The following is a 26468-nucleotide window of genomic DNA, read 5'->3' on the forward strand; positions in this document are numbered from 1 at the left end:
AATCTAGGGCAAAGTATGAAAATTAGTTCTGGTGCAAAAACCCAATAGCACATCAAACAGTTGATACTTAATTCTTCTTAAAAAAATTTAAAAACACATCAACCAATGCAACAAAGAAACCAGAAACAACATACTTACCTATGACTCCACCTGCGACAGTAGGCATTCAAATATTTCTTGACAAAGTGACATAATGATGCATCCATATATGACAGGCCATTAACAAAATCTGGGCACTTTATAAAATCTACTTATGAAGTTTCCCCAGGCGAACCAGTTTATCAGTTACCTAATTAAAGATAACTGGGGTGCCTTTTTAACTTTCCAAAGTCTATAATCATATGACAATCAGTAAAGTTAAAAAAGCACACAGTTTAATTCACAGACCTGTACCCCTGAAGCGAGTAATACACTATATGTTTACCAAAAAAAAAAAAAGGCAAAAAACACTGACTTGAGAGCAGAGAAACCTAGGCCGCAAAGCTCAGGCAAGGTACTTAAACTCCTGAAGGGAGTATCAGTTTCTTTCTCCACCTGTATAATCCAACTACTATCTCATATGGTTGCTCTGAAGATTAATTAAATTTAATGCAGTACCTTCATCACAGTACCAGTTATACAAAAGGCACTCAATAAATGGTACTTCACATTACAAATTACAAGAAAATATGTAAGTCAAACAAGGTTACTTCTTTTGGGGGGGTAGAACTTTAATTTTTAATGCCTGGAAATACATAAATTGGGTGTTTGGGCCAATAAACGATCCAATGATACTTAAAATACACTTTCAGTTTTCCAGAATACCTGCTCCACATCATAGTCATCAAACACATAGTCTTTTTCTGTCTTCAGGTTTTTGATAACCCGTTAGAACACTGCTTTCACGTATATAGACTCCCTATAAAGCCTTTCAAGTTAGCACCATTTGGCTTCACTCTCAGGTTGCAGGGGTAGCCAATCTGCATAGCTAGTTATAAATATATATATATTTCTGTAAGTTTACCCATTCATTTCACAAATATTATTGAAGGTCTGCTGTATACCAGGCTCTGATATAGGGACCGGGGATGTAGCAATTAAAGAAAAAAAAATTAAAAAAAAAAAGGCTAAAATTCCCTTCTTCACAGAGTTTATAGTCAAGAAAGGGAGAGGAGGAAAGGACAGGAATATAAATACAGACAATCTGTTGGGTTGTAATATAGGCTATCAAGAAAAATCAAGCAGTGAGAGAAAGAAGACAGGATGAAAGGAGAATGTGAATTTTTTTATTGTTCTTAAAGGATCATCTCTCCAAAACTCTGTTTGCTTTTTTTCAAATGTTCAATTTATTTAAAAAAAAAAAAAAAAAAAAAGCAGTTCATCCATTTCTCCTACCTCTTTCCTCTGACATGTACCCACCTGTTCTCAATATCTATGATCAGGGTTTCTTGTTTTTGTTTTTGTTTTTAGATTCGACATATAAGAAAAATTATATGGTATTGGTCTTTTCCTGACTTACTTTATTAGCTTAATACCCTCAAGGTCCAGCCATGTTGTTACTAATGACAAGATTTCATTCTTCTTTATGGCTGAATATACCACAATTTTCTTCATCCATTCATCCATCAATGGACACTTAGATTGCTTCTGTGTCCTATTATAAATCATGCTGCAATGAACCTGGGACTGCATATGCTCTCAAGTCAGCATTTTTGTTTCCTTCAGATAAATAACGAAAAATGGAATTACTGGATTACATGGCATTTCTATTTTTAATTTTCTGAGGAAATGCCATACTGTTTTCTTTTTAATTTAAATTTAATTAATCAACATATATTATTGGTTCCAGAGGAAGATGTCAGTGATTCATCACTCCTATATAATATCCAGTGCTCATTAAGGCATGTTGCCTTCCTTAACGTCCGTCACCCAGTTACCCCATTCCGCCAACCCCCTCCCCGCCAGCAACCCGCAGTTTGGGAGATTCCATACGGTTTTTCACAGTGGCTATACCAATCTGCATTCCCACCAACTGCATGAGGTTTTCTTCTTCTCCACATCCTTGCCAAGGCTTGTTACCTCTAGTGTTTCTGATAACAGCTTCTCTAATAGGTATAAGGTGACAGATATATACTCACTGTGGTTTCAATTTTTACTTCCCTGATGATTCGTGATGCAAAGCACCTTTTCCTGTACCTGTTGATCATGTCTATGTCTTCTTGGGAAGAAGGCCTATTCAGGTCCTCTGCCTGTTTTTCAGTTGGAATGTTTGTTTTTGTGCTAGTGAGCTGTAGGAGTTATGTGTTTCCCATATTATCCCCTCATCAGATATATGATTTTCAAGTATTTTCTCTCATTCAGTAGGTTGCCTTTTCATTTTATTAATGGTTTCCTTTGCAGTACAGAAATTTTTTTGTTTCATATAGTCCCATTTGTTTATTTTTTGCTTCTTTTGCTTCTGAGGTCAATTCAAAAAATCAGCACCAAGACCAATGTCAAGGAGCTGCCTCCCTGTTTCGTTCTAGGAGTTTTATGATTTTAGGTCTTTTGTTCAAGTCTTTAATCTCTTTTGACTTAATTTTGTGTACAGTGTCAGATAGTAGTCCAGCTTCATTCTTTTGCATGTGGCTGTCTAATTTTCCCAACATCATTTACTGAAGACTCTCCTTTCCCCGCTGCAGATTCTTAGCTCCCTTGTCATAAATTAACTGTCCATCTAAGTGTGGGTTTATTTCTGGGCTCTCTCTCCTGCTCCACTGACCTACAGGTCTGTTTTAATGCTAATCCCACACTGTTTTAATCATAATACCTTTGAAACAGTAAGTTAATTATACTTCAATTTTTTAAAAATTTCTTTGAAAAATTACTATAGCTTTGTAATATAGTTTGAAATCAGGCAATGGGATGCCTCCAGCTTGATTCTTCTTTCCTAAGACTGCATTGGCTATTCTTGAGTCTTTTATGGCTGTATTTAAATTTCAAGATTGTTTTTTCTATTACTGTGAAAAATAGGGCCACTTCCTTTTTAAAAAACATATGGTACACAGCAAAATAAAATCCAAAACTCTTCTGAAATCATATAATTACCAAAGAACACAGAGTCAAAAATAGCCATCTCTTAGCATGTAACAATTCAACAGAGGGCCAGCAGTATAAGACAACCACTGATTCTCAAGGGCCATCGTTTTAATCAATAAAATAAATTCTTACCTGGGAGCTGAAATGGACTTCCTGGTCCAGAACTTGCTGGGGAATTGGGATATGTACTGCTAGCAGGGGAAGGGGGATAAGGGCTATTTGGAGATAAGGGGAAAGGAGTGTTGTTGGGCTGGTGGAAAGAATCTGGAAACGTTGCATTTTGTGGCATGTGCGGCTCATTGTGGCTCAGGTTTCTAAACTGAACCAAAAGGCTGTGTTGTGGATTGAATTCATTATGACGAGGCACTAATACTGGAGGTAAGACTGAAAGACAAAAATCAAAAGTCACCTGTCAGCAAAGACTAAAGCAAATATCCCAAACATATTAAAGGATAGATAGAAAGGATTCGGTAGAATTGTAAACCTATTAAAACAATTTACTTTCAGGAATGGCTGCTTTGTAGAACGTTGAATGTGTATTTACATAATAACTAAACCAAAAGCACTCTAAGGATTTAGGCCTGCATAAAGAGCTCTGGAAAACGGAAAATCCAGGAAAGATACCACTCCTGTTATAGGAGAGAAGGCATATTTTAAAACAATCCTAACACAAAGAATTTAATGTAATGAGAGTTCAATAGAGTTGAGCACTTCCATCTAGCAATAATCAAAACGTTCTGGAAAAGATTACATCTGATTGGACCCTGAAGAACAGGGGGTGCCAGGTGCAGGACAGCAGAGAAGGAAATGGGGAGACTCCAGAAGGGGGAATGAGAAAGCATATTAACAGCTGGCCTAAGCATTGAACTAGGAGTTGAGATTAGAGTGTGATGCTGAGGTCAGCTATCATGATGCCCTGAAAGCCTCAGTGTTTCCAATTTTGAATATCTCAACTTTCTTAGTTGGAGAGATTTCACATTTTATGTTCTTCAGTCAAGCCTTCCCTAGTGAAAAGAGTAGCATTTCCTAAGTAGAAGCCTTCCATTCAAAATCAGTTTTCTACACACGATCATAATGAAAACATAGCCAACAAAGCCTAAATACTTTAAGAAACCTATTTTTTAAAAGCTTAACTTTATTCAAACACTCACTATCTCTGAAGACCCAAATGACCAATCACAAAGAAATGTCTGACTACCCACCCCATAGGAAATCTAAACAAACATGATTTCTTTAAACTCTATGGTATGAGTTCATCTCTTATACGACTTTCCCATATCTGTCAAAGTAATTTTACTTCCAAAAATCTCACTTCGACTCTGACGTCATTCAGCAGTAACAAAATCAATCTGTCTTTAAGTTAACTAGATCATACTTCCCTTCCTGAAGTAGGGATGTACCTGAGGAATGAGAGGTTCTATAACTCAGTATTCATACTGTTTTTCGTCTCTTTTCTTTGTACTGAATCAGTGTTGTAATTATGTGGTTAACATCTGATTAGGATTGTTTCGTTCTACTGTGTATTACCAAATGCTGTTCCCTTTACAGAATGATGGGACAGCTGCCACTGGAGAGTAGGGCATTAGACAATAAGAATTTCTATGTTTAGCTGGCCAGCAAGCTGAAAGACTAAGTGAAATAACTAAAGAGGAATTCAACCCAGTAAGAATTCTTCTACTTTTTTTTTTTCAAGACAGAGCTAAAATCATGGACGTCTCTCTTGTCTATTATCTGTATACATCACTTTTTAAAGACTATTTTCCTCCAAAATACATAGTTTAAAAAGGCAGAAGCTACAAGAGATAACAAACACAGCAATTTCTAAGTCTCCTCCCACACAGCTTCCAGAGACAACAAATTTAAACTCTTAGCTACCTCTTCTAACATTTATTTTGTGCACTGCTAAACAATGTGCTTATATTGCTATTGTTAATTTGCCAAAACATCATCTGCTGGTTTGCTATTGTGGCAAATGAAGTAGCTTTCTTACATTATTCTACCCCACTCCCATTCCCCTCAATAAAGTTACATTAAAAATGCTGGTTAAATCAACCCTTGGTGATTATTATCTGTACAAATATTATTCATTCCTAAGCCAAGTATGTACTATGATTATATTTGTTCTTGAACAGTGCTTTAAGTAAAGCTGATTATTGACTTGTTACTTCATTTGCTTAATCTTAATTACACACCACTAATATTTCCAGAAGTCTAGCAGATATGTTAAATTCCTATCAATACTATTTTCCAGATGCCACAAATATGTAATCTATTAACTCATTTTTCCCCTGGACTCTTCATCCTTCTACAATCTAGACTGCTAAATCCTTAAGTCTGCTGGAGATCTCAAGTCCTTAGACTTCCCCTCTCTTCTGTTGGAACCCATTTCCTGGACCTCATGCTCTATTAGTTTCCTAAGAAAGGTAAAAGGAAGGGGGCACCTGGGTGGCTCAGATCATTAAGCATCTGCCTTTGGCTCTGGTCATGATCCCAAGGTCCTGGGATGCACCCCATCGGCTCTCTGCTCGATGGAGAGTCTGCTTCTCCCTCTCCATCTGCCTCTCCCCCTGCTCATTCTCTCGCTCTCTCTCTCAAATAATTAAGAATTTTTTAAAAAGGTAAAAAGAAGATACATTTTTAGTCCTTGCATATATGAAAATGTCTTACCTTTTGTTTGTCTGCAGATTCCAGAATAAACAACTTTTTCTCTCTGAATTTTAGGGGCACTGCTTCACTATCTGCTGGAATCCAGAACTGCTCTAAGAAACCCAACATTCTCACTTTCAGTCCTTTCTTTATGTCCCATCTTTTCTCTCTGGGAGTTTTCAGAATCTTCTTTTTTAACCATAATATACTAAAATTTCATACGTGGGTCTTTAACCCTAACAGCACTATCACTGCCATTCTTTTAGCTAATCTCCATATCCAGTGTTATTTCCATACCAGACTTTTATTATCTCCATGTGAAATCCAGCATGGAAGACAGACTCTAAGATGGCCACCATAAGTCCTGCCTCTCGGCAGGTATTCACTCTTGTAAAATCCTCTCCCTTTCAAGGTATTATCTCTGAATTGCTGTTCAGCAATAGAACATGGCAAAGGTGATAGGATGTTAGGTGTGACACAATATAATATAACACCCTTCTATCAAGAAAACCCTCTCTCTTCCTACTGTTTTGGAAGAAGTAAGCTGCCATGAATGCAAGCTACCTATGAAAAAGGTGGCAAACAACTGAAGGCAGCCTCTAGTCAACAACCAGCAAGTAGAGTCCAACAGCCCACAAGGAACTGAACCCAATCAACAATCACGTGAGCTGGGAAGCAGATCTTTCCCTAGCTGAGCCATACATTGAGACCCAATACCTTAAACAGAGCCTAGCAAAGGACTCAAGGTAAACCATGTCTGGACTCCTGTCCTACAGAAACTGTGAGGTAATAAATGTGTATTAAGCCACTTAATCTGTTATGCAGCAAAAGATAATTAATGCACCCAACTAGTATCTCAGCTTATATAATTCATTCATTAAAAAATATATTTACTGTGTACCACCTACTAAGTGCCAGGTACCACTGGTGATGCAGTACAGAATGAGACAGAGAAAATTCCTGCTTATATCAGTTGGTAAATAAAATAAATACCTAACAGCATCAAGTAGTGATGGTGGTACATGAGTAAGGACTGAATGGAGGGAGAAAATGTATCATGAAAAGATCATGTTTTCTGAGAGTTAAGTAGGAGAAATAGAGAAGGGAAAAAAAGTCTAGATGCAGGAATAGGCCAAGTCCATGGAACAGAGGAAGTTTGAAGAGAGGTTACCTAGGGTCTTGTAGAAATCTGTTCTACATGTGATAAAAGTCTTAATTGTTTTAAGCATGCACAGATGTGATTTGGTATTTTTTTTTTAAAAACTGACTTAAGATATATATAGAGGGAATCTCAAGCAGACTTCCCATTGAGCATGGAGCCCAACACGGGGCTCAGTTTCACGACTCTGAGAGCTCATGACCTCAGCCGAAATCAAAAGTTGCACACAACTGACTGAGCCACCCAGGTGCCCCATGATCTGCTATTTTTTAAAGATCACTTTGGCTGCTGTGCAAAAAACAGAACAGGTTGGGGGAAAGAACAGAGGCAGAGACAACTAGGACACTTCTTAAGATAGAAAATGATGATGGTCTGTCCTAGAGTAGTGGTGTTGAGAGATGGTATAAAAGGGGACATTATTAAGATATATTCTGAAGATACAGCAAATAGCATTTGTTCATAACTTAAATGAAGACTTCAGAGAAGCGAAAAAAAAATGACTTCTAGATAGCAATTACATGAATGCTGGTACCATTTACTTCCACTGGGAAAACTAGAGATAAAAAGGACTTGGTGGGGGAAAAAATCAAAAGTCCTATTTAGACATATTAAATCTGACATGTTTAGAGACATTCAAGTGGAGATATCAAGTGGACAACTGAATACAGAAGTCTAAAACTCAAAGGAGAAGTTCACTCTGGAGTTCAAAATGTGAGAATGAGCTTATGGTTTTATGACACGTGACCACAAGAGCCCACAGAGGAAAAATATGGACGTAGAAAAGGTCTAGGGACTGAGTCATGTGAAAATAAGAAAATAAGCCAATAATGCGACTAAGCAAAAAGAGCCAGTGAAGTAGAACTAAAAGAGTGTCATGTTTCAGAAGCCAATAAAGAAAAAGTTGTGAGTGGGAGAGAAGGAAAGCAAGTGCCTCTATTGAGGCACTTCTCAAATGATGCTGAAAAGGCAAGTGAGATGAGGTCTGAGAAAGACCCCTCCAACCAGAAGGCAGTCACCAGTGATCTCGACAAGTCAAATGGTAAGGAAGACAGACTAAGCAGAGGGAGTGTCCAGAAAGAATGGGAACAAAGTAATGTAGAGATTTAAAAAAAAAAAAAAAAAAAAAGGAGACTCCTATAAAAGGACTCAAAGAAACAGTACAGGAGACTAGGGGTAGGGGATGTGAATGAAGTTGGGACCAAAATTCTTTTTTAACTTCTGTCTATGATGGGCAGTAACATGACATGCTTATGTGCTGACAGAAATAGTATAACAGAGAGGGAAAATGTAATCCTGGGGAGAGGGGTGATAAATACATGAACAAAGTTCTTGAGTATACAAGGAGGAATGGGATGTAGTACACATACGGACTTGGGTTTTAGATATAACAGAGACATGTTGGGGTGCCTGATGGCTCAGTGGGTTAAGCCTCTGCCTACAGCTCAGGTCATGATCTCAGGGTCCTGGGATCGAGCCCTGCATCGGGCTCTCTGCTTAGCAGGGAGCCTGCTTCCCCCTTTCTCTCTCTGCCTGCCTCTCTCCCTACTTGTGATCTCTGTCTGTTAGATAAATAAATAAAATCTTAAAAAAAAAAAAAAAAAGAGAGAGAGAGAGAGACATGTCATCCACAAGAAAGGCAGGGCATGCAAATAACTGACTCCAACTGATTCCTGTACATATGACCGACTGCTTACAGTGAACATGAATTAGAACTGACTACTTGGGAGATATTTTATCTATACACAAAAAGCTAAATTCAAAATCCACCATTTATTCCAAGATTAAAATCTTTAGGAAGGAAACACAAGGCTAATATGGCCTTTTAATTACTAAATCCACTGAACTATAAATCGGAAAGAAACAAGTTTTTGTAAATGTTCTCAAGGTAAAACCTACCTGGACTCTCCACTCTCTTATAGTGGTATGGGTTGATACAAACTTCTTTCTGCTTAGATCCAAAAGGAAACTCACAAATATCCAATGGCTTTAGCTCATGATGACTCTGCAAATCGGGCCAGCGCCAAACACGACAATATATAACATGGGGTAAGCCTTTTCTGTGGGAAACCTGCAGGCGTCCATCTAAAGATCTGGGAATAGTGACACATTTGCTTGGCTGTCCTGGACTGCTCAAGGCTTTCTCCAGTTCTTCCATGGCACCCTTTTTCTTTTTTAGCTTTTTCACCAAAGCATCAACTGCCTTTTCTGCCCATTTCTCCTCTTCATCACCTTGCTTCCAGCCCAACAATCGCTTTACTGCTGGACTAGTAAAGGAAAACAAGCTGGCCATTGACGTCATTTGATATAAATCTTCGGAGACCTTCCTGCAACTCAAAGTCAGTGGCTACTCAAAGAAGAGCTCACAGATGAAAAATCACATAAAGGTTCTAAGCAGAAGTTCCAATTAAAAAGGGAGGAGTGACATTTATCTTCATAAGTGCCATAAGATTCTTTCATTGGTTCAAGTCCTGAAAGAGAAAGAGGGAAAAGGATAAGACCCCTAACTTAAATGCATATAATTAACATACACCTAAATCAATATAATTAGAAAATATGTTATTTTTAAATATGAGCAGAAAAGCATTATTACAAAAAACCCAAGTCTAGAAAGAGAAATTTTCCCTTAAGTCCTGTGACCACTCATTTCCTTTCTTCACAACATGAACAAATAACTCACTGGCAAGCCAAATAATAACCAAAAGCAAAACAGTTTGCTCTACCTTCTCTCCTATATATTTTCCAAACAAGTAAGCTCTAAACTTTCAGTTCCTTTCCTCAGGCCAATAAGCCCCCAAATACCCTTCTAAGGTCTGATTCTGAAGTACTTCCCTTCACTGAAACCCATGTCATACCATGTCAATTTTGAACAATTATGTCCTAATGTCTACAAGTCTTCAGAGAAATCTCTTTCCTAAGGTCATTATTGTTCGTAAAGTGTTTCATAGACTTATATAAGGTTTGGGCAAAAGCTATAGTCCTATTTAAGTCACATTATTAAATGGAAGTTTTATCAAATTTTATATTAGTTTTGTCATAAGAGATAACAAATCCTCAGATAAATCGTAACACACATAACTGTTCAGAAAAATGTGAAGTATCTATTTTTAAAACTAAAAATGCTGAAGAGATATAAAGAGAATAAATTCAAAGTTTAACCCAAAAGAGGACAGTTTACAATTATGTGATTCCTATTGCCTTCTGTGATATTTTAGGCATGCTAAGTTAAAGAACCTGCTCTAGGCAGACTGCCCCGCTGTACCTTTACGAAGTTCTTGGAGATGATGACAAGAGGAAGTGATGTGCAACGGCACCGCACTGATAAGAATGGATACAATTCCCTGTGGTCACTACACAGCCAACTACAGACAATGAGTAGCCAGTGAAACAGCAGGAGTAATGTTTGGAAAAAGGATGTCAGTAACAAATTGGAAGCCAAGAGGCTCCTTTTCTTGTGCCTAAAATTGGAAATAATGCTGCAGCTCTGTCTTTGACAATATCTACCAAACTCTGGCATCAAGACCATTCTGGATTGGGACCCATCTTCCCAGAAAAGAATACATGTGTTCAGTTAAAACCCAGGCAAACATAAATTAAAATAAAACTGAGTTGAATTCAACAAATAATATCTAATTGCTTGCTATGTGCCATACACTGTGAACTGCCATGATGGTGCTTAAAAAAGAAAAAAAAAAAAGACACACCAAATTATGTTTCATCTTAAGAGACAGCTGATTCATTCATTCAACATACACTTACTGAGATGTAGTAAGTGCCAAGATGATCAACCAGCACTGGCTATCCGGACTGCCATGAACCATGATCAGAACCTAGAACAATGGGTGCACAGGTGCACAAAGGTAAAGTAAATACTCCTCCTGTGTGGATGGACTTCCCAACCCTACATGGGGTAATTTTTGCCAGGGAGGCAAAACTGACCATATTAAACTAAAGAAATAGGAAGGAAAGACGAAAAGTGTCAGTAACAGGTCACAGACTGAGAAGTGTTATGTGCTAGAAGAGCTGAGCTCAGCTGTAGCTACATCAAGAATACAGGATAAAAGCCATCTGGACCAGAGAGTAAAGGTAACAGAGTAAGCCAAAGCATCATTGGCTTGTCTAAGACAAGAGAAACTTCAAAGGCACAAGGAAACAAACAACAACAACAAAAAAAATCTGTGGGCAAACATGAATAGAGCATTTCCTAAAGTAGACAATAGATAGGTCTGGCTAAATGAGATCTTACCCAGTAACACCAGAACATAAAGGAGACCAGACGGGGTAGTGCACGTGTGTGGGGAGAGAATATATTAACAATGTAGAGATTAAGTTGATGAAAGGGACAAGAGGAGAAAAGCTTGAAGACCAGATAACATATTGTAGTTAACCACTAGAAGGTGCTTAATAAATCTGAACTACTAAACTTACTATCATCGTCATCATCATCATCAAATACTAACCATATTATGTATTAACCAAAAAAAAAAAAAAAAAGGAAAAGTTACTTCTGTGTGTACACATAGAACAAGGACTAGAAGGCTACATACTAAATTCATCATTGCAGTTACCTTTGGGGAGAGGCATGGAATGGGGAAAGGGCAAGAGAGAGAAAGGGGTCCTTGTGATTCGTTTTATGTATTTCTGTATCGTTTAAAGCTTTACACAAAGGGAATCTATTAACACATTACTTGCATATTACTAAAATAAAAATAGTAAATGATCTAAAACAAATTGTTGTGAAGAAAACAGAGTTACAAGTGCCAGTACAATGAGGAGGTAAAACTAATGCACACTTTATTAGAGGTCAGGCAGGTGGTTTCCCTTTGAAAGGAAGGGTATTAACTAGAAGAAAATCTGAGTTTCGGCCATCCTGGTGAAGTTCTCGTTTTCCTATGGGTGATTATATGGGAGAGCTCAGTTTGTGAGAATCCAGCTAGTGGGATACTTAAGATGTGTATACACTTCTGTATGATTTTTAAAAATTTTCTGGACATACAAAAAAGTATAGAGTGCTCAGTTTGTTTCCTTCTCATTTTTCTCCCCATCATCAATCAATTTCCCTCCTTACAGGTAATCCTTTTGTATCTGACTTTTATGCCCTTACAGAGAAATTTAACACAAATACAAACAAATACAAATATATACAGAAAATCTTTTTTTACATAGTGGTAGTCTAAAAAGAAACAGGTACAGAGAAACATATGAACAATATATGTTCAAGATCTTCCCATTCCCATATAGAAAGTGCTTCCACATTCTTTTCTACTACACAGAGCTGTAGTAGAAAAGTAATCTTATAAGTATGTCAAACTATGTCATTCCTCTGCTCAAAGATTATTCAGTGGCTTGCCATTACACTTGGTATCCAAACTCCTTAATATCACTTTATAGGGCCTACATGATCTGGCCTTTAGCCTTTCCTCCAAAGTCATTTTGTACATTCTCCTACCTAACTTGGCACTTTACCATTCCTTTCCATTTCTCAAGTGCTACAAAGTTATTTCTACCTTAAGGCCTTTGCTCTTGATGTTTCCTTCCCTGGAATTCTCCCTGATCTTATTTAACATGCTTACTCTTTCATTTAATTCAGCTGTTCAAATGTCACTTCTTGAAAAAGGACTTCCCTGGCCACTTTTTCTAAAATAGCATATATTACACTCCCACATCATTCTCTACTTCCTGACCCTGCTCACTTTTCATGGTATTTATCCTAACCTAATCAACATATTAATTTTGTTTACTTATTATGTCATCCTCACTGAAATGTTAGTAGGCAGGTAGCTTCATCTTCCTTATCCATCATCAAATTCCCCTAGACTGAGAATAGTACCTATTTATTAAATGAATGAGCAAGCAAGTAGTGAGTGAGTGAGCTGAAGAAAAGCAACCTGGAAAAATACACATTTCTTTACCAGAGCAACTGTGTGAAGGTTAAAACAAAACACGGTATTTATGGACATGGAGAGATATGGTAAGAGAAAAAAAGCATGGATAAAAATGATACACAGCAGTCTCAGGACAATGAGTACTGGTTGCCACTGCTAAAAGGAAAAAAGGACAAAGAATGGAAAAGCTTCAGCTGTTTTAAAACCAGATTAAAAAACAGTTTAGCAAATCATGAGATGTTAAATTCTCTCTTCTTCTCTATGTTAAAATATTTCATAACTCAAAATATTCACAATTTTTATAAAGTAGTGTAATAAAAAACAGAAAATTATCAGATTCTGTCCCAGACAAGATATAAGACCATGACCGGGTATCACTCTTTCTAATTCTACTAATTCTTCTGTAAAATGGGATGATGGTTCTCTTAAATGACTGAAATGTTCAACTAATAAAATATGTAGGGTCGCCTGCTTTCACAGCTCAGGTCATGATCTCAGGGTCATGGGATGGAGACCCATGTCGGGCTCCACGCTGAGCATGGAGCCTACTTAAGATTCTCTCTCCCTCTGCCCCACCAACATTGCACACATGCACATCCTCTCTAAAATAAATAAAATCTTTTAAAAAATAATAAAATATGTGGCACATATGTATAAACACAAACACAACAGATGCACTAAAAACTGCCCTTCAAACATGAATTATGATCATGAGTTTTCAAAGGAAGAATCAAGACTCAAAAAAATGGCTGGATCTGGGGCACCTGGGTGGGTTAAGCGTCCAACTCTTATTTTTGGCTCAAGTCCTCATCTCAGGATTATGAAATCAAGCCCCGTGTTGGGCCCCATGCTGGGCTCCAAAAACCGGTTTAACATTCTCGCTTTCTCTCCTACTCCCTGACCCTCCTCACTCCCTCTCTTTAAAAAAATAAAAATAAAAATAAAAAAATAAAAAGGCTGGATCTAGTACCAACCTAACATACCCACCACTTTATAAACCAGCCCAAATCCTAAACTTTTGTCCATCTGGGTTTTCCAAAAGAAATCTCAGTCATCCTTAATTATGAGCCTAGGGCCAGCCCCTTTGGTGAAAAATTCCTTTACCACCCAATTCTAAAGAGGCTATTGAATATCATAAAATTAATAGGACAGTGATAAGAACAGATCTTAACTTTCCAGATGGAATACAAAATCCTTCCAGGAGGAAGTCTTCAGCACCTGGCACTATTCCATGCATCATACCACATATTAAAGGAGTATTTAATGAACGGTCATTGATTTTTCTATCAACTGTACCTTGAAATTAACGAAAACTTCAAATTTTAATCAGGTGACTAAGATAATGAGAACTCCATTAGCAGAATTAAGGACACTCAGAAAGTAGTTTAGTCATTAGAGAAAATGGTTAACTCTACTGGAAAAGGGTCATGAGTAGACATACAGGTTGGCAAGGAAAAGATGAGAAAGAGATTTAAGATTTTGCATTTACAAACATCTGAAAACAGTAATAAAAAACAGGTTTTCAACAGAAAGAAAAGGGCGGCATGTTAACACCTGCATATTAGAGAACACTGACTGGTAGGGAAGAGAAAAAAGTTACCAATGAAGTATCATTAAATGGAGGAGCTTAGAATTAGATAAAATGGTATTGCAGAATTTCATACACAAGGCAGAGTTTAAAAAAAAAAAAAAAATGAGAACAAGAGGAGAAAAGCTTGAAGACCAGATAACATATTGTAGTTAACCACTAGAAGGTGCTTAATAAATTTAAACTACTAATCTTACTATCATTGTCATCATCATCATCAAATACTAACCATATTATGTATTAACTGAAAAAAAGAAAAAGGAAAAGTTACTTCTGCGTGTACACACAGAACAAGGACTAGAAGGCTACATACTAAATTCATCATTGCAATTACCTTTGGGGAGAGGCATGGAATGGGGGAAGGGCAAGAGAGAGAATGACTGGTAAATGAGGATGTCATTAGCTCAACTTCAAGACGGGTTTCAGAAAAACAAATGGGTGTCAGATTCCAAAAACCTAAGACTCAATATTAGTGTTTTCTTAAAACTAGCACTGGGAAAGGAGTAGGCGCAAACCAGGTACTCAGATCTTTAAATATTAAATGATTAAACATTTTTGGAAACGTCTCACACGGTGTTCTTTCCAAAAAGATTTTGTAGCTTGGCAAACTATGTGAGTGGTATGAGCAAATAATCCAAGTACTCATTATCTAAGTCTCACAAAGTTAAAAAGAGGGGGCAACTGGGTGGCTCAGTGGGTTAAAGCCTCTGCCTTCTGCTCAGGTCATGATCCCAGGCTCCAGGGTCCTGCGATTGAGTCCCGCACTGGGCTCTCTGCTCAGTGAGGAGCCTGCTTCCTCCTCTCTCTGCCTGCCTCTCCGCCTACTTGTGATCTCTGTCTTTCAAATAAATAAAATCTTAAAAAAAAAAAGAGGAACAAAATTCATCATAAAAATTTACTGATGAATAAGCAAAAGAACTGATCAGGTATTTCATGTAAGAAAATATTAGTGGCCATTAGATGGTAAAATAGGCTCAACATTATTAGTTATCAGAAAAAAAAATTTTTTGAGAAAAAAATTTTAAAGAAAACAATGAAATATCACTCTACGTTACACATAAATCTCTATGACCCAACAATTCCATCCCTAGGTATATATCCAACAAAAACAGGTACTATTGGGGCGCCTGGGTGGTTCAGTGGGTTAAGCCTCTGCCTTCGGCTCAGGTCATGATCCCGGGGTCCTGGGATCGAGCCCCGCATCGGGCTCTCTGCTCTGCAGGGAGCCTGCTTCCTCCTCTCTCTCTGTCTGCCTCTCTGCCTACTTGTGATCTCTGTCAGATAAATAAAGAAACAATCTAAAAAAAAAAAACAAAAACAAAAAAAAACAGGTACTATTGTCATCAAAAGAAAAGTACATGCTCAAAGCAACTTTATTTTTACTTAATTTGCCCAAAATGGAAATAACCCAAATATCCATCAACAGTGGAGTGGGACAATAAATCATAGTAATAACTTCAAGGAATAGACTACTTCGCAGCAATGTCAAAGAACAAATTAACATAGTAGAAACACGGATGAATTGCACAGACATGCTATAGAGAGATATAATTATACAGAAATCAGATATAAAAGATTACACAGTATGTCATTTCTTCTCAAAAACAGGCAAAACTAACCTATGTCATCAAAGACAAGAAGGTTACTAAGTGGGGACAAGAGAGCCTTATGGGGAGAAAGAAATATTCTACAACTTGATCTGGGTGATGATGACACAGATGTACACCTAAGTAAAAGTTCACTGAGCTTTATACACCTTAAGATTTATAAAAAAAAAAGTCTTCAAAAAACTTGTTAGTGAACTGATCACTTAAAAACTGGTTCCCATTCACTACCATCTCCTTCACCATAATGACTTAAAAACTACCAGTGAAAGCGCAAAGTTTTGCAAAATACAGTAAGATTTCACAAAGTTTATTCAAATAGTGCCCAACAATGTAGGATCTGGGATTTAATTTTGCCCTACCAGCCCCCCAAGCAAATAAGTTAATTTGTTAAGTTTCGTGGATGCTGACAAAGGCCACAAGACTCCTAAGCCAGAGACAAAGGACTTTATCACTCATGGCACAGCAAGCAGCATAAGCCTCAGATTTGCAGTTCCCTTTGCCTCCAAGATACCCACAGGCATGGGAGTGATGAAATACAGCCAAGATGGACGGTACTCCTACAGTGAGTTTGCACTGATGAGGAACAATGAACTTGGGGAATTCAACCCTTTTACAGTTACATTAAGCAGGACCCTCCTTGTGGAAAGAGAGTACCTTCAATCTCAAAGGATTAACCTTGGTCCTTAGTAAAATCAAGGTTTATTTTTTATGGATATGTTTGTAAAAAAATAAAAATGCTCTTTATGTTAGTAGCACAAATGACAAACACAAAGGATGCCCTATCATGCTATTAAATTATTGTGAGAAAAATTACATCTATTAGGGGCACCTGGGTGGTTCAGTGAGCTCGGCTCAGGTCATGATCTCAGGGTCCTGAGATGAAGTCCCGTGTCAGCATCCGCACAGTGCGTGAAGCCTGCCTGCTTAGGACTGACTCTCTCCCTCTGTCTACTGCCCCCCTACTGCCTCCACCTCCAGCTCATGCACTCTCTCTTAAAAGAAAATTTAAAAATAAGCCTATCCATCAAATTTGATTCATTCTTTGTTCATTTTAAGAATACATGTTTACAATTATAACCTAATATTTTTCTAAAATTTTAATTTTTGAAGATAAAGTCCCAATCAGACTTGTAATTTATAATTTAGTTTAAAATACGGATCAAAAAAAAATATGGATCAAATTTTAAATGGTTTCCTTTTTTAAAAGATTTTATTTATTTATTGAGAGAGAGAGGAGAGTGAGCATATGAGAGAGAGACAGAGAGAACCAGTAGGAGGAGAGGCAGGGGGAGAGGGAGAAGCAGGCTCCACTGAACAGAGAGCCCGACAAGGGACTTGATCCCAGAATCCTGTGATCATGACCTTAGCCAAAGGCATCTGCTTACCCAAGCCACTCAGATGCCCCTAAATGGTTTCGTTTTTGTTTTGTTTGGTTTTTTTTTTAAGATTTTATTTATTTATTTGAGAGAGAGCATGCGAGAGAAAGAGAGCACAAGCAGGCAGAGAGAGAAGGAGAAGCAGACTCCCCACCGAGCAGGAAGCCGGATGTGGGGCTCAATCCCAGGACCCTGGGATCATGACCTGAGCTGAAGGCAGACACTTAACTGACTGAGCCACCCAGGTGCCCCATAAATGGTTTCATTTTAAATAGGCTTTTTAAGAACCAATTATTCAGGAAAATCTACATGTGGCATGAGCTGCTCTTGAATTAAATTACCCTTATGAACCTCTCCTCCACTGTGGTATGCTGGAACAGGGGACATGGTCTGCGTTGTTACCAACTAAACAGACAAAACCACATCAATGATCTTGAAAAGTTACTTACAAAGACAGACTTTTGGACATCCAGCTTTCTTAAAAGAATGTAGCTATTTCAACGAATCCAACAGCTTCCTTTCTAGAAAATCAGTTCCTTCAATGATGATGACGATAATGATGGTAATAGTAATAAACTACTAACATTTACTGAACACCACATCAAGCACAGTTAAGGACCTTACATTGAGAGACCAAAAATGATTAAAATCTCAAGACAGACACATCAGGTAAATTACATTATTCTCATTTTACAGATGAGAGAACAGGCAAAGGGAAATTAAATGTGACTTGCTTATTTCAATAGATTAGAAACAGAGCCAGGAACTGAACCCTGGCAGTCCAGCTCCACCCACACTCCTAAACACTGTACATACTTCCTCCTAAAAAGAAAGCCTCCCATCAAAGAATATTCTTCCCTTAAAGATCTCTTCCATGGGGCGCCTGGGTGGCTCAGTGGGTTAAGCCGCTGCCTTCAGCTCAGGTCATGATCTCAGGGTCCTGGGATCGAGTCCCACATCGGGCTCTCTGCTCAGCGGGGAGCCTGCTTCCCTCTCTCTCTCTGCCTGCCTCTCCATCTACTTGTGATTTCTCTCTGTCAAATAAATAAATAAAATCTTTAAAAAAAAAAACAAAAAAAGAAAAACAAAGATCTCTTCCATTATTCTCCATATCTCTGACTTCTCCAAAATATTCCAATCATTATATTATCACAAGACCAGCTTCAGAGACCAGGGATAATCCTGTTCAATATGCTCATTTTCAAACTGATTTTTTCTGCCACTTAACATATCTTATTAACTTCATCTATTTTTAACCCACTCTTCTCTCAACTGAGCTAAATCAAGTCAATAGGTATGAAAGACTAAGGGTTTACTACTACTGTAAAAAAAAAAAATTTACATTTATTATGGCAGCCTTACTCACCTTCAAAGCTTTTTAAATTTTCATTAGGACATTTTTGCCACACGAAACACTAGAACACAGTGTGTGTGTGTGTGTGTGTGTGTGTGTGTGTGTGTACATATATGTATACACCATTACACACGATTTTAACCAGCCCCTCTATTTCACGCATCCACTTCCTTAATATTTAACATTTAGATTTCTAAATAAAATTGTTATATTGAGATTAAAACTGTTTTATTGTACCCATATGACAGACAGATCAATTTTCTCCTGTAAACTTTGCTGTAAAATGTATCAGATTCAAAATCACACCTTGATCCACATTGAAATGAAAGCATCAGAGTGCTTGGGATACAGCAATAGATTCATTTCACTATCTTCACTTTAGTCCTTGTATGGAAGAATTTCTCATCACATACACAAAACAACAGAGTAAGATACTATACTTTTTCCCGTTCACATATATTAGTGTATGTTCTGTGAATTCAGAGAAAACATGCAATACCTTTGAAAACCGGTTTTCTAGTGACAAAAGGTTTCATTTTGAATATATCAAAAAGTTGGTTCAATTTTTCATACCCCTTTTGCCTTTCGCTATATAAAATGAATACCCATTCTCAGTTCAGTCAGCTGTGTACATAACCATCCATATGATTCTTTCCATAGTATCTATGAACTTATCCTAGTAATAAAGAAAAGTCCCAAAAGGCTATATTTAGGAACTTCAGTCTTTAGAGGTTACATATCGCTGGGCAGTTAAATGTGGTCCACCTCCTCTGTGCTCCCTTTCTACAATGCTTTCAGAGCCTACTGAGGCACATATATAACCAGTGTTAAACTTCATCTTGGACTCAGAGTCATACAACACACATTTACTGGGTGCATCCAAAAAAGGGTAAACCACTAAGCCAGAAGCTGAAAGGTTGGAAAAAAAAAAAAAAAAATCAATCAGGTCCGGACCCAAACTTAAAAGAATTACAAATTGATAATTAAAACATGCCATTTACATTTGCAATACACAGTGGAGAACGGTAGAGGCCTTTCTATGTGCTAAGAGAAATTTAGGGGATGGCTCCTTGAGGAAGGGAGGAGGGGGAAAGACAAGATGGATGAAGTAGCTTTATCACAGGCATAAAAGCTAAGGTGGATAAAGACATAAAATCTGAGTTTTTAATCACCAGAATGAGAAAAGACTAAATTCAGTTTGCTAAAACATAGGCAGTAGAATTAAAGAACTGCCTAGAAACATACAATAAGGCTAATCTATACAGGGATAATAAAATATGCATTCTAACACATAAAAACACCAGATTTGAAGTCTAATTACATTTTGGATCTAACATTTACACCTAAACTTCTATTTTTTTCTATTTTATATAATAAATGTCAGTTCTGAAAATTAAAGGAGATAAACACTTAACTCAGTGTCTGGCATGGTGTGGTTACTATTGTTGTAATAATCATGAACATCTTGCTATTAGGCCAAGGATTTTAAAAATATAGCTGAGCTACTTTATTTCAACAAATACACAAAGCCATCTATTTAAATGGTATTCTATTCTATTAACCTTGAAGGAAGAACAAGCTGCAAATTATACTACCACACAGTGCTTTCTTATCACTTAAAATTTTTCTTCATGTTATCATCCTTCTGGCCTCAAGACTAGGTCTGAAGAGTGCTCCAATATTACTCCAGACTGTCACTCAAGGAAGACACCCATCCTGCAAGTTCTGATACTGTGTTTGCTTCACCTTCCCAAAGGTTGTAAACGGAAGAAACGACAACAACATAAAGAGAAAGGCAGAGTTCATAAAGAGAAAGGCAGAGTTCATGCCGGAGCAATGACAAGTACATCACAACTATCACCTGGCCAAAACCAACAATCAAATACCATCAAACGTAAGACACATCCCAATTTCAGAGATGTTACAAGGTGAAAAAAATGTAACTACACCTTAGAAGAAATAAGGAAATAATGCAGCTTTTTCTTTTGTCCTCTCCCAAAGTCCCTTCTCACATTCCCCATCACTTCTGTTGCCCTCCTTTCTCTTTTGTTCTCATTCCTTTGACTCTTCTTTCCTGCCTCCTCTTTCTTCATTCCTCATAGCTTCTCCCGCATTCTACACTGCTTCCCTCCGTGCTCTCCTCTAAGTAGAAAGGACAATGCATTTGATAGTCCATATATGTGAGACAGTGCTCTACATGAAAACCTGGCTTCTGAGCAGATACCACCTGTGCGTCTGCCATCTTCATCCTGGGCCATCTAACACACTAAAGCTACCCTAAAGTACACCACTGGGAATAATACATATTTGTTATTTTTTAAAGGTGATATATTTAATTCCTAAGAAAACAAGGGCGCTTCAAGGAACTTAAGAAGAAATTATTCTCTTGCAATAAACATCCTAAAAAGCTATTTCAAATTTGTAACATGTAACATGTATTTAACATGTTTTAACATTTTAATATTTACTTACAAATAGTGAAGCCTTATTTCAATAGCATAATCAGGGACAGAAGATAAAGTCTGTTTTCTCTTTTTTTGCTCTTACTGAGGCCATACTAACCAGTCTTTTACAATTCTAAGTGTTAAGTGAGCCTTTTACTTAAAAGTCATGCTTTGTTACAGTAACACAGAGTGGGCTAACCAAGTTTTTTGTTTTGTTTTGTTTATTTAAGATTTTATTTATTTAACAGACAAGGATCACAAGTAGGCAGAGAGGCAGGCAGAGAGAGAGAGAGAGAGAGAGAGGAGGAAGCAGGCTCCCTGCTAAGCAGAGAGCCTGATACAGGGCTCGACCAGGACCCTGGGATCATGACCCGAGCAGAAGGCAGAGGCTTTAATCAACTGAGCCACCCAGGTGCCCCTAGCCAAGTTAATAAAACAAAAAATACAAACTAAACGAACAGCCCCAAGATAATTTCCAGGGAATTTCTATTTCTATCTTGAAAACCAGAGAATCCTCCAAAATCTAAAATCCCATTAGGAAATATACAAGACAACCTGTGTAAGGTGAACCAGTTAATTCTCATCAATATTACAGTTTGAGTGAATATAATTAAATCTAGTGATCAAACACTTTCAAACTGAGATTTAGGGGAGCATAAATAGAAAAGAGGAATTATCCCAAAGCAACTGGAAAACAGGGAGTAAAAGGGGAAAGGTGAAAAAATTACACTCTTGTGAATAAGACTGCTGAGGAAAAAAATAACTGGGCTGTAAATGGCTAGAGACAGACAAAGTAGAAGGCTTAGCCAGTGTACAAAAAAACAGAGCTTGGCCTAGCTCACAGTTCCTCCCCCGCAACCACAGGCATTGCACTAAGGTAAAGAAAAGCCTTAAGGATGAGCACAAACATTGGGAACAATCATCACAAGCTCAAAATAGGAATTTGACAATTTATAATTCGCAATACAGTTGTAATATAGGGAAAGAATAAGGAAAAGCAAGGCTCATTAAGCCAAATGAGGCAAGAAGACACTTAGCCAGTTTGTGAAACAAAAGGGAAAGGCGCCACCATAGAATGGATGCAGAACAGGGAAGAATGAACATGAGTCTACAGTCAGGCTGCTAGAAGAAACGTTATATGCAGTGCAGACTTCTAAGCAGAAAGACATGTTCCAAGAGGAATTTCAAAAAGTCAGAAATAACCAAGGAAGAGACTTAACTCAGGGGGCGGAGAAGGTAGAGGGAAAACACAGTAGAAATCCAACTATGATGGGAAGACACACCAGCTGAGGGGTATGAAGACCATGACAGCGATGGCAGGAGAGACAAAAAGTGAAGTGCTGTGACAAGCATTACAAATAATCAATAGGACTTGGTGACCACCTACATGAGAAACAAGGGCAACCAAGAAAGGTCAAAGTTTAAAAGCTAAAAAGTAAAGACATCACTTACCTAAAAAGGGCAACTCTAGTTATAGCCAAGACAAGGCAAGAAAGGGCTGGTGAAGGGCTGGCTTTAAGGGAGTAAAAGCACTGACACACTGCCAAGGAGATGTGAAATTAAAGCTCAAGAGAGACAAAATATGTAGATTTGGAGGATCATATGAATAGAAGTGAGGTGAATCTTGACAGTAGATGTTTCATTTATTCACAATTTACTGGGTCTTTTCAGACCAGGAACTCGGGCTGAAAAAACACTATCTGTAATCTCAAAGATCTTAAAGAATAATGGGAAAAGAGAAGGAGCTACAAAGAACATCATATGCTAGTCAGCATACCACTTAATTTAGATTTGTTCCATATGATAACCAACAAAGAAGGGGCATTAAAATAGAGTGAGGGAAAAAAGGGGTGCCTGGGTGGTTCAGTCGGTTAAGTGTCCGACTCTTGATTTCGGCTCAGGTCATGATCTCAGAGTTATGAGATCGAACCCCATGTTGGGCTCCATGCTGGAACCTGCTTCAGATTCTCTTTCCCTTTGTGCCCCACCCCCCACTAGCTCATGCGTGCTCTCTCTCAAAATAAAAGATAAAATAATTAATTTAAATAGAGTAAAATATATATACAGCAAGCACAGAAGGCCAGTAATTGAGCAGGCAGAAATGTGGGCAACTTCTTATGTCAGAACCTGGAGGTACTTAAGAATATAGTTACAACCTATTATCTGCTATCCCCTTGGCCTTTTATAGTCTACCTCTGGTTTATGAAACATTACTGTATAACCCCCTCAATTAAAGTACTTTGTCATTTCTTAGGGAAATGACCTCAGAGCTAGAGAGAAAACCAGGATAACAATAAGACCAAGAAATTCTTGGGTGTTAAATTCCCTGAAATTCTTCCAAGAGACTGCAAACTATCAATTAGACAATAATGCAGAGTACCTAATAAATACAAAAAAAAGCAGCAGTATTAAAACAGTGTAAAACTAAGAAACATCATGCATTACAAAATACACACACACATATTAATTCTATTTCAGCTCAAGTGTCCCTTCTTCAAGGAAGCCTTCCTAGATGCTGCTGTGTAGATAAAATCCCCCCTATTATATACTCTTAATGCATGCATCACATACCTGTTTTGTAGCACTTAACACACCTGTATTTTTACATCCAATTCTGAAAGAGTACAAATTCTGCAAGACTATAAATGAGAGGAACCATATCTATTTTCACTTACCACCGTAAGTCCTGTGATATATATGCTCAAGAAATACTTATTTTAATGAATGAAAGAGAAGGTGCTAAAAAGCTTTTGGAAAGACCTTAGCTGAAGGGTTGGGGTATTTCTCACTTTCTGCTTCATACAATTCTGTACTCCTTTTTTTAAGATTTTATTTATTTGACAGACAGAGATCACAAGTAGGCAGAGAGGAAGGCAGAGAGAGAGGGAGGAAGGAGGCTCCCTGCCAAGCAGAGAGCCTGATGCGAGGCTCGATCCCAGGACCCTGAGATCATGACCTGAGCTGAAGACAGAGGCTTTAACCCACTGAGCCACCCAGGCACCCCAATTCTGCACTTCTTAAAGTAAATGTACTTCTTGTACAGTCAGGGGGAAAAACAAATTTCAAACCAAAGTCCAGTTGTACTTCAGCCATATTAAATTCTTACTAAAGAGGGGATTTACAGGGGCGCCTGAGTGGCTCAGTGGGTTAAAGCCTCTGCCTTCGGCTTGGGTCATGATCCCAGGTCCTAGGATGGAGTCCCACATCAGGTTCTCTGCTCAGCAGGGAGCCTGCTTCCTCCTCTCTCTGCCTGCCTCTCTGCCTACTTGTGATCTCTCTCTGTCAAATAAATAAACTCTTTAAAAAAAAAAAAAAAAGAGGGATTTACATTTACATTTCAAGAGACATTCGTATTTCAAAAGAATTCTCTCCACTGTATCTAGAATTATACAAATTTGGAGGCTGAAGTTTAAGAAAAATCAATGAGAAGCTAGGGCAAACAACTTCTGCTCCCAATTCATCTTTTAAAAGCACTTATCTTCCTATACCGGAATGTCTTGTACCTCAGAGATTTTACAAATGCCATTCTCTGCCTGAACTGCTTTCCTCAAGCCTCAGTCACTAATTTCCAAGCTCTCTCTTCATTCAGGCTTCAACTTCAGCTGTCATCCCATAGACCTTCCCCTGACATCACCCCCATAATCCTATATAAAGTCAGTTTCCCCCAATCCCAATACCGTGTTCATTTCCTTCACTCTACAAACCAATATGTAATTATTTGTTGACTTACCTGATTTTCTTCCTCTCCCACTAGAATGTAATCTTTAAGAAACAATACTAAGCATATTCAGAGAACTTGTTAAATGTATTCAAGTAATTCATTCAAAAGTATATCTTGGGGCGCCTGGGTGGCTCAGTGGGTTATAGCCTCTGCCTTCCGCTCAGGTCATGGTCTCAGGGTCCTGGGATTGAGCCCCAACGTGGGCTTTCTGCTCAGCAGGGAGCCTGCTTCCTCCTCTCTCTCCGCCTGCCTCTCTGCCTACTTGTGATCTCTCTCCCTCTGTCAAATAAATAAATAAAATCTTAAAAAAAAAAAAAAAATAAAGTATCTTTTGAGGTAGCATTCTAGGAGCTGGGAATACACATGTGAATAAAGGGAATCAAAACCTCTGTCCTCATGTAGTGTTACACTCTAGTGGAGGGAGACACATAAAAGACAATAAACAAGTGATTTATAGTTTGTTAGGTGAAAAGTGCCATGGAGAAAAATAAAGCAGAGGAAGGTAAATGGGAAATAGTGAAATGGTGTATGGGAGAGGTGTGATTTTAAATAGGATGGCTGAGCTGGGCCTCACTGGAGTGGGCACCAACAGAGTCAAAACTTGAAGGAAATAGGAATAAGCCAGGCAAGTATTTGTGGAAAATCACTTCAGGCAAAGGCAGCAGGCAATGTAAAAGTTCCAAGGCAGAAGCATGTCTGACAAGCTCGGGGAACTGCAAGACCAGTGCAGCCTGAGAATAAAGTGAACAAGGAGTGGGAAATAAGAAATGGGGTTAAATAGGTAAGAGACTTGCATTTAAGGGCACTGGTTGTAAGTCAAATGCGAACACATTTGCGAGCACTCTGATGGAGACATGACAGTTTCTGACCAACATTATTAAAGAGATACTCTGGCTGATGTGTTGAGAATAAATAAGCAGGGGTAAAAGCTGGAGACCAGCTCGGAGTTGCAGTCAGCTATGTGAGAGATGATAATGGCTTAGACCAGAGTGATGGCAGTTGGGTGGTGAGAAGTAGGTAACTTCACATACATTTTAGGGAACAGTAAGTTTCCTGATGGAAGAGATACTGGGAATGTGAGAACAGAAGAGTCAACAATGATTCCAAGGTGTCAGTACTCACTACTGGAAGAACAGGATTTGCAATCAACTGATCTGGGGGAAGACTGATAGCAGAGCTAAAGGAAGATCAGGAGTTATATTTTACATACATTAAATGTATGAATGAAATGTTATTAAGCTTTACCAGGCTTCCACTTCCAATGAAATCATACTAACAGCAAACACCCAAAGATCCTGTTCTTACCTCAACTACTTGAGTGGGACCTCTTAACCAACTCCCATAAAGATATGTACAAACCATCTTCCACACTCATCCCCAGACACACATGCACACACAGGACTCATGCCCAGACTTGACAAAACAATTCATAGAAACAGCTCCCTCACTTTCTGCTCCAACACCTAACTGCTTCAATCCAAAATAAAAGGCAAGCAACCAATCCAAAAATTTCACCCAACACTGTTAGCCAAAACAGAAACCTGCTGAGCACATCAACCCACACAAATAAATGCCCGTATGGGTCACAACCTGCCATAATCTCAGCCAAACCTGTAGAAAAGAATTACAAATGG

At 38.1% G+C, this 26468-nt stretch overlaps 1 protein-coding gene across 1 annotated transcript in view; it reads right to left on the bottom strand.

Moving 5' to 3' along the window:
- SMAD5 (SMAD family member 5) overlaps nucleotides 1–26468 on the bottom strand; it is a 54054-nt gene that overhangs the window by 22065 nt on the left and 5521 nt on the right. Inside the window, exons 2-3 of the mRNA XM_044227025.1 lie at nucleotides 8759–9330; nucleotides 3190–3441 (exon numbers count right to left, since the gene is read on the bottom strand). Coding sequence (XP_044082960.1) covers nucleotides 3190–3441; nucleotides 8759–9161 — 655 coding nt within the window. The 5' untranslated portion in view covers nucleotides 9162–9330. The remainder of the gene's footprint in view (nucleotides 1–3189; nucleotides 3442–8758; nucleotides 9331–26468) is intronic.

This window comes from Neovison vison, chromosome 1 (genome assembly GCF_020171115.1).
Source record: "Neovison vison isolate M4711 chromosome 1, ASM_NN_V1, whole genome shotgun sequence".
NCBI classification, from domain to species: Eukaryota; Metazoa; Chordata; class Mammalia; order Carnivora; family Mustelidae; genus Neogale; species Neogale vison.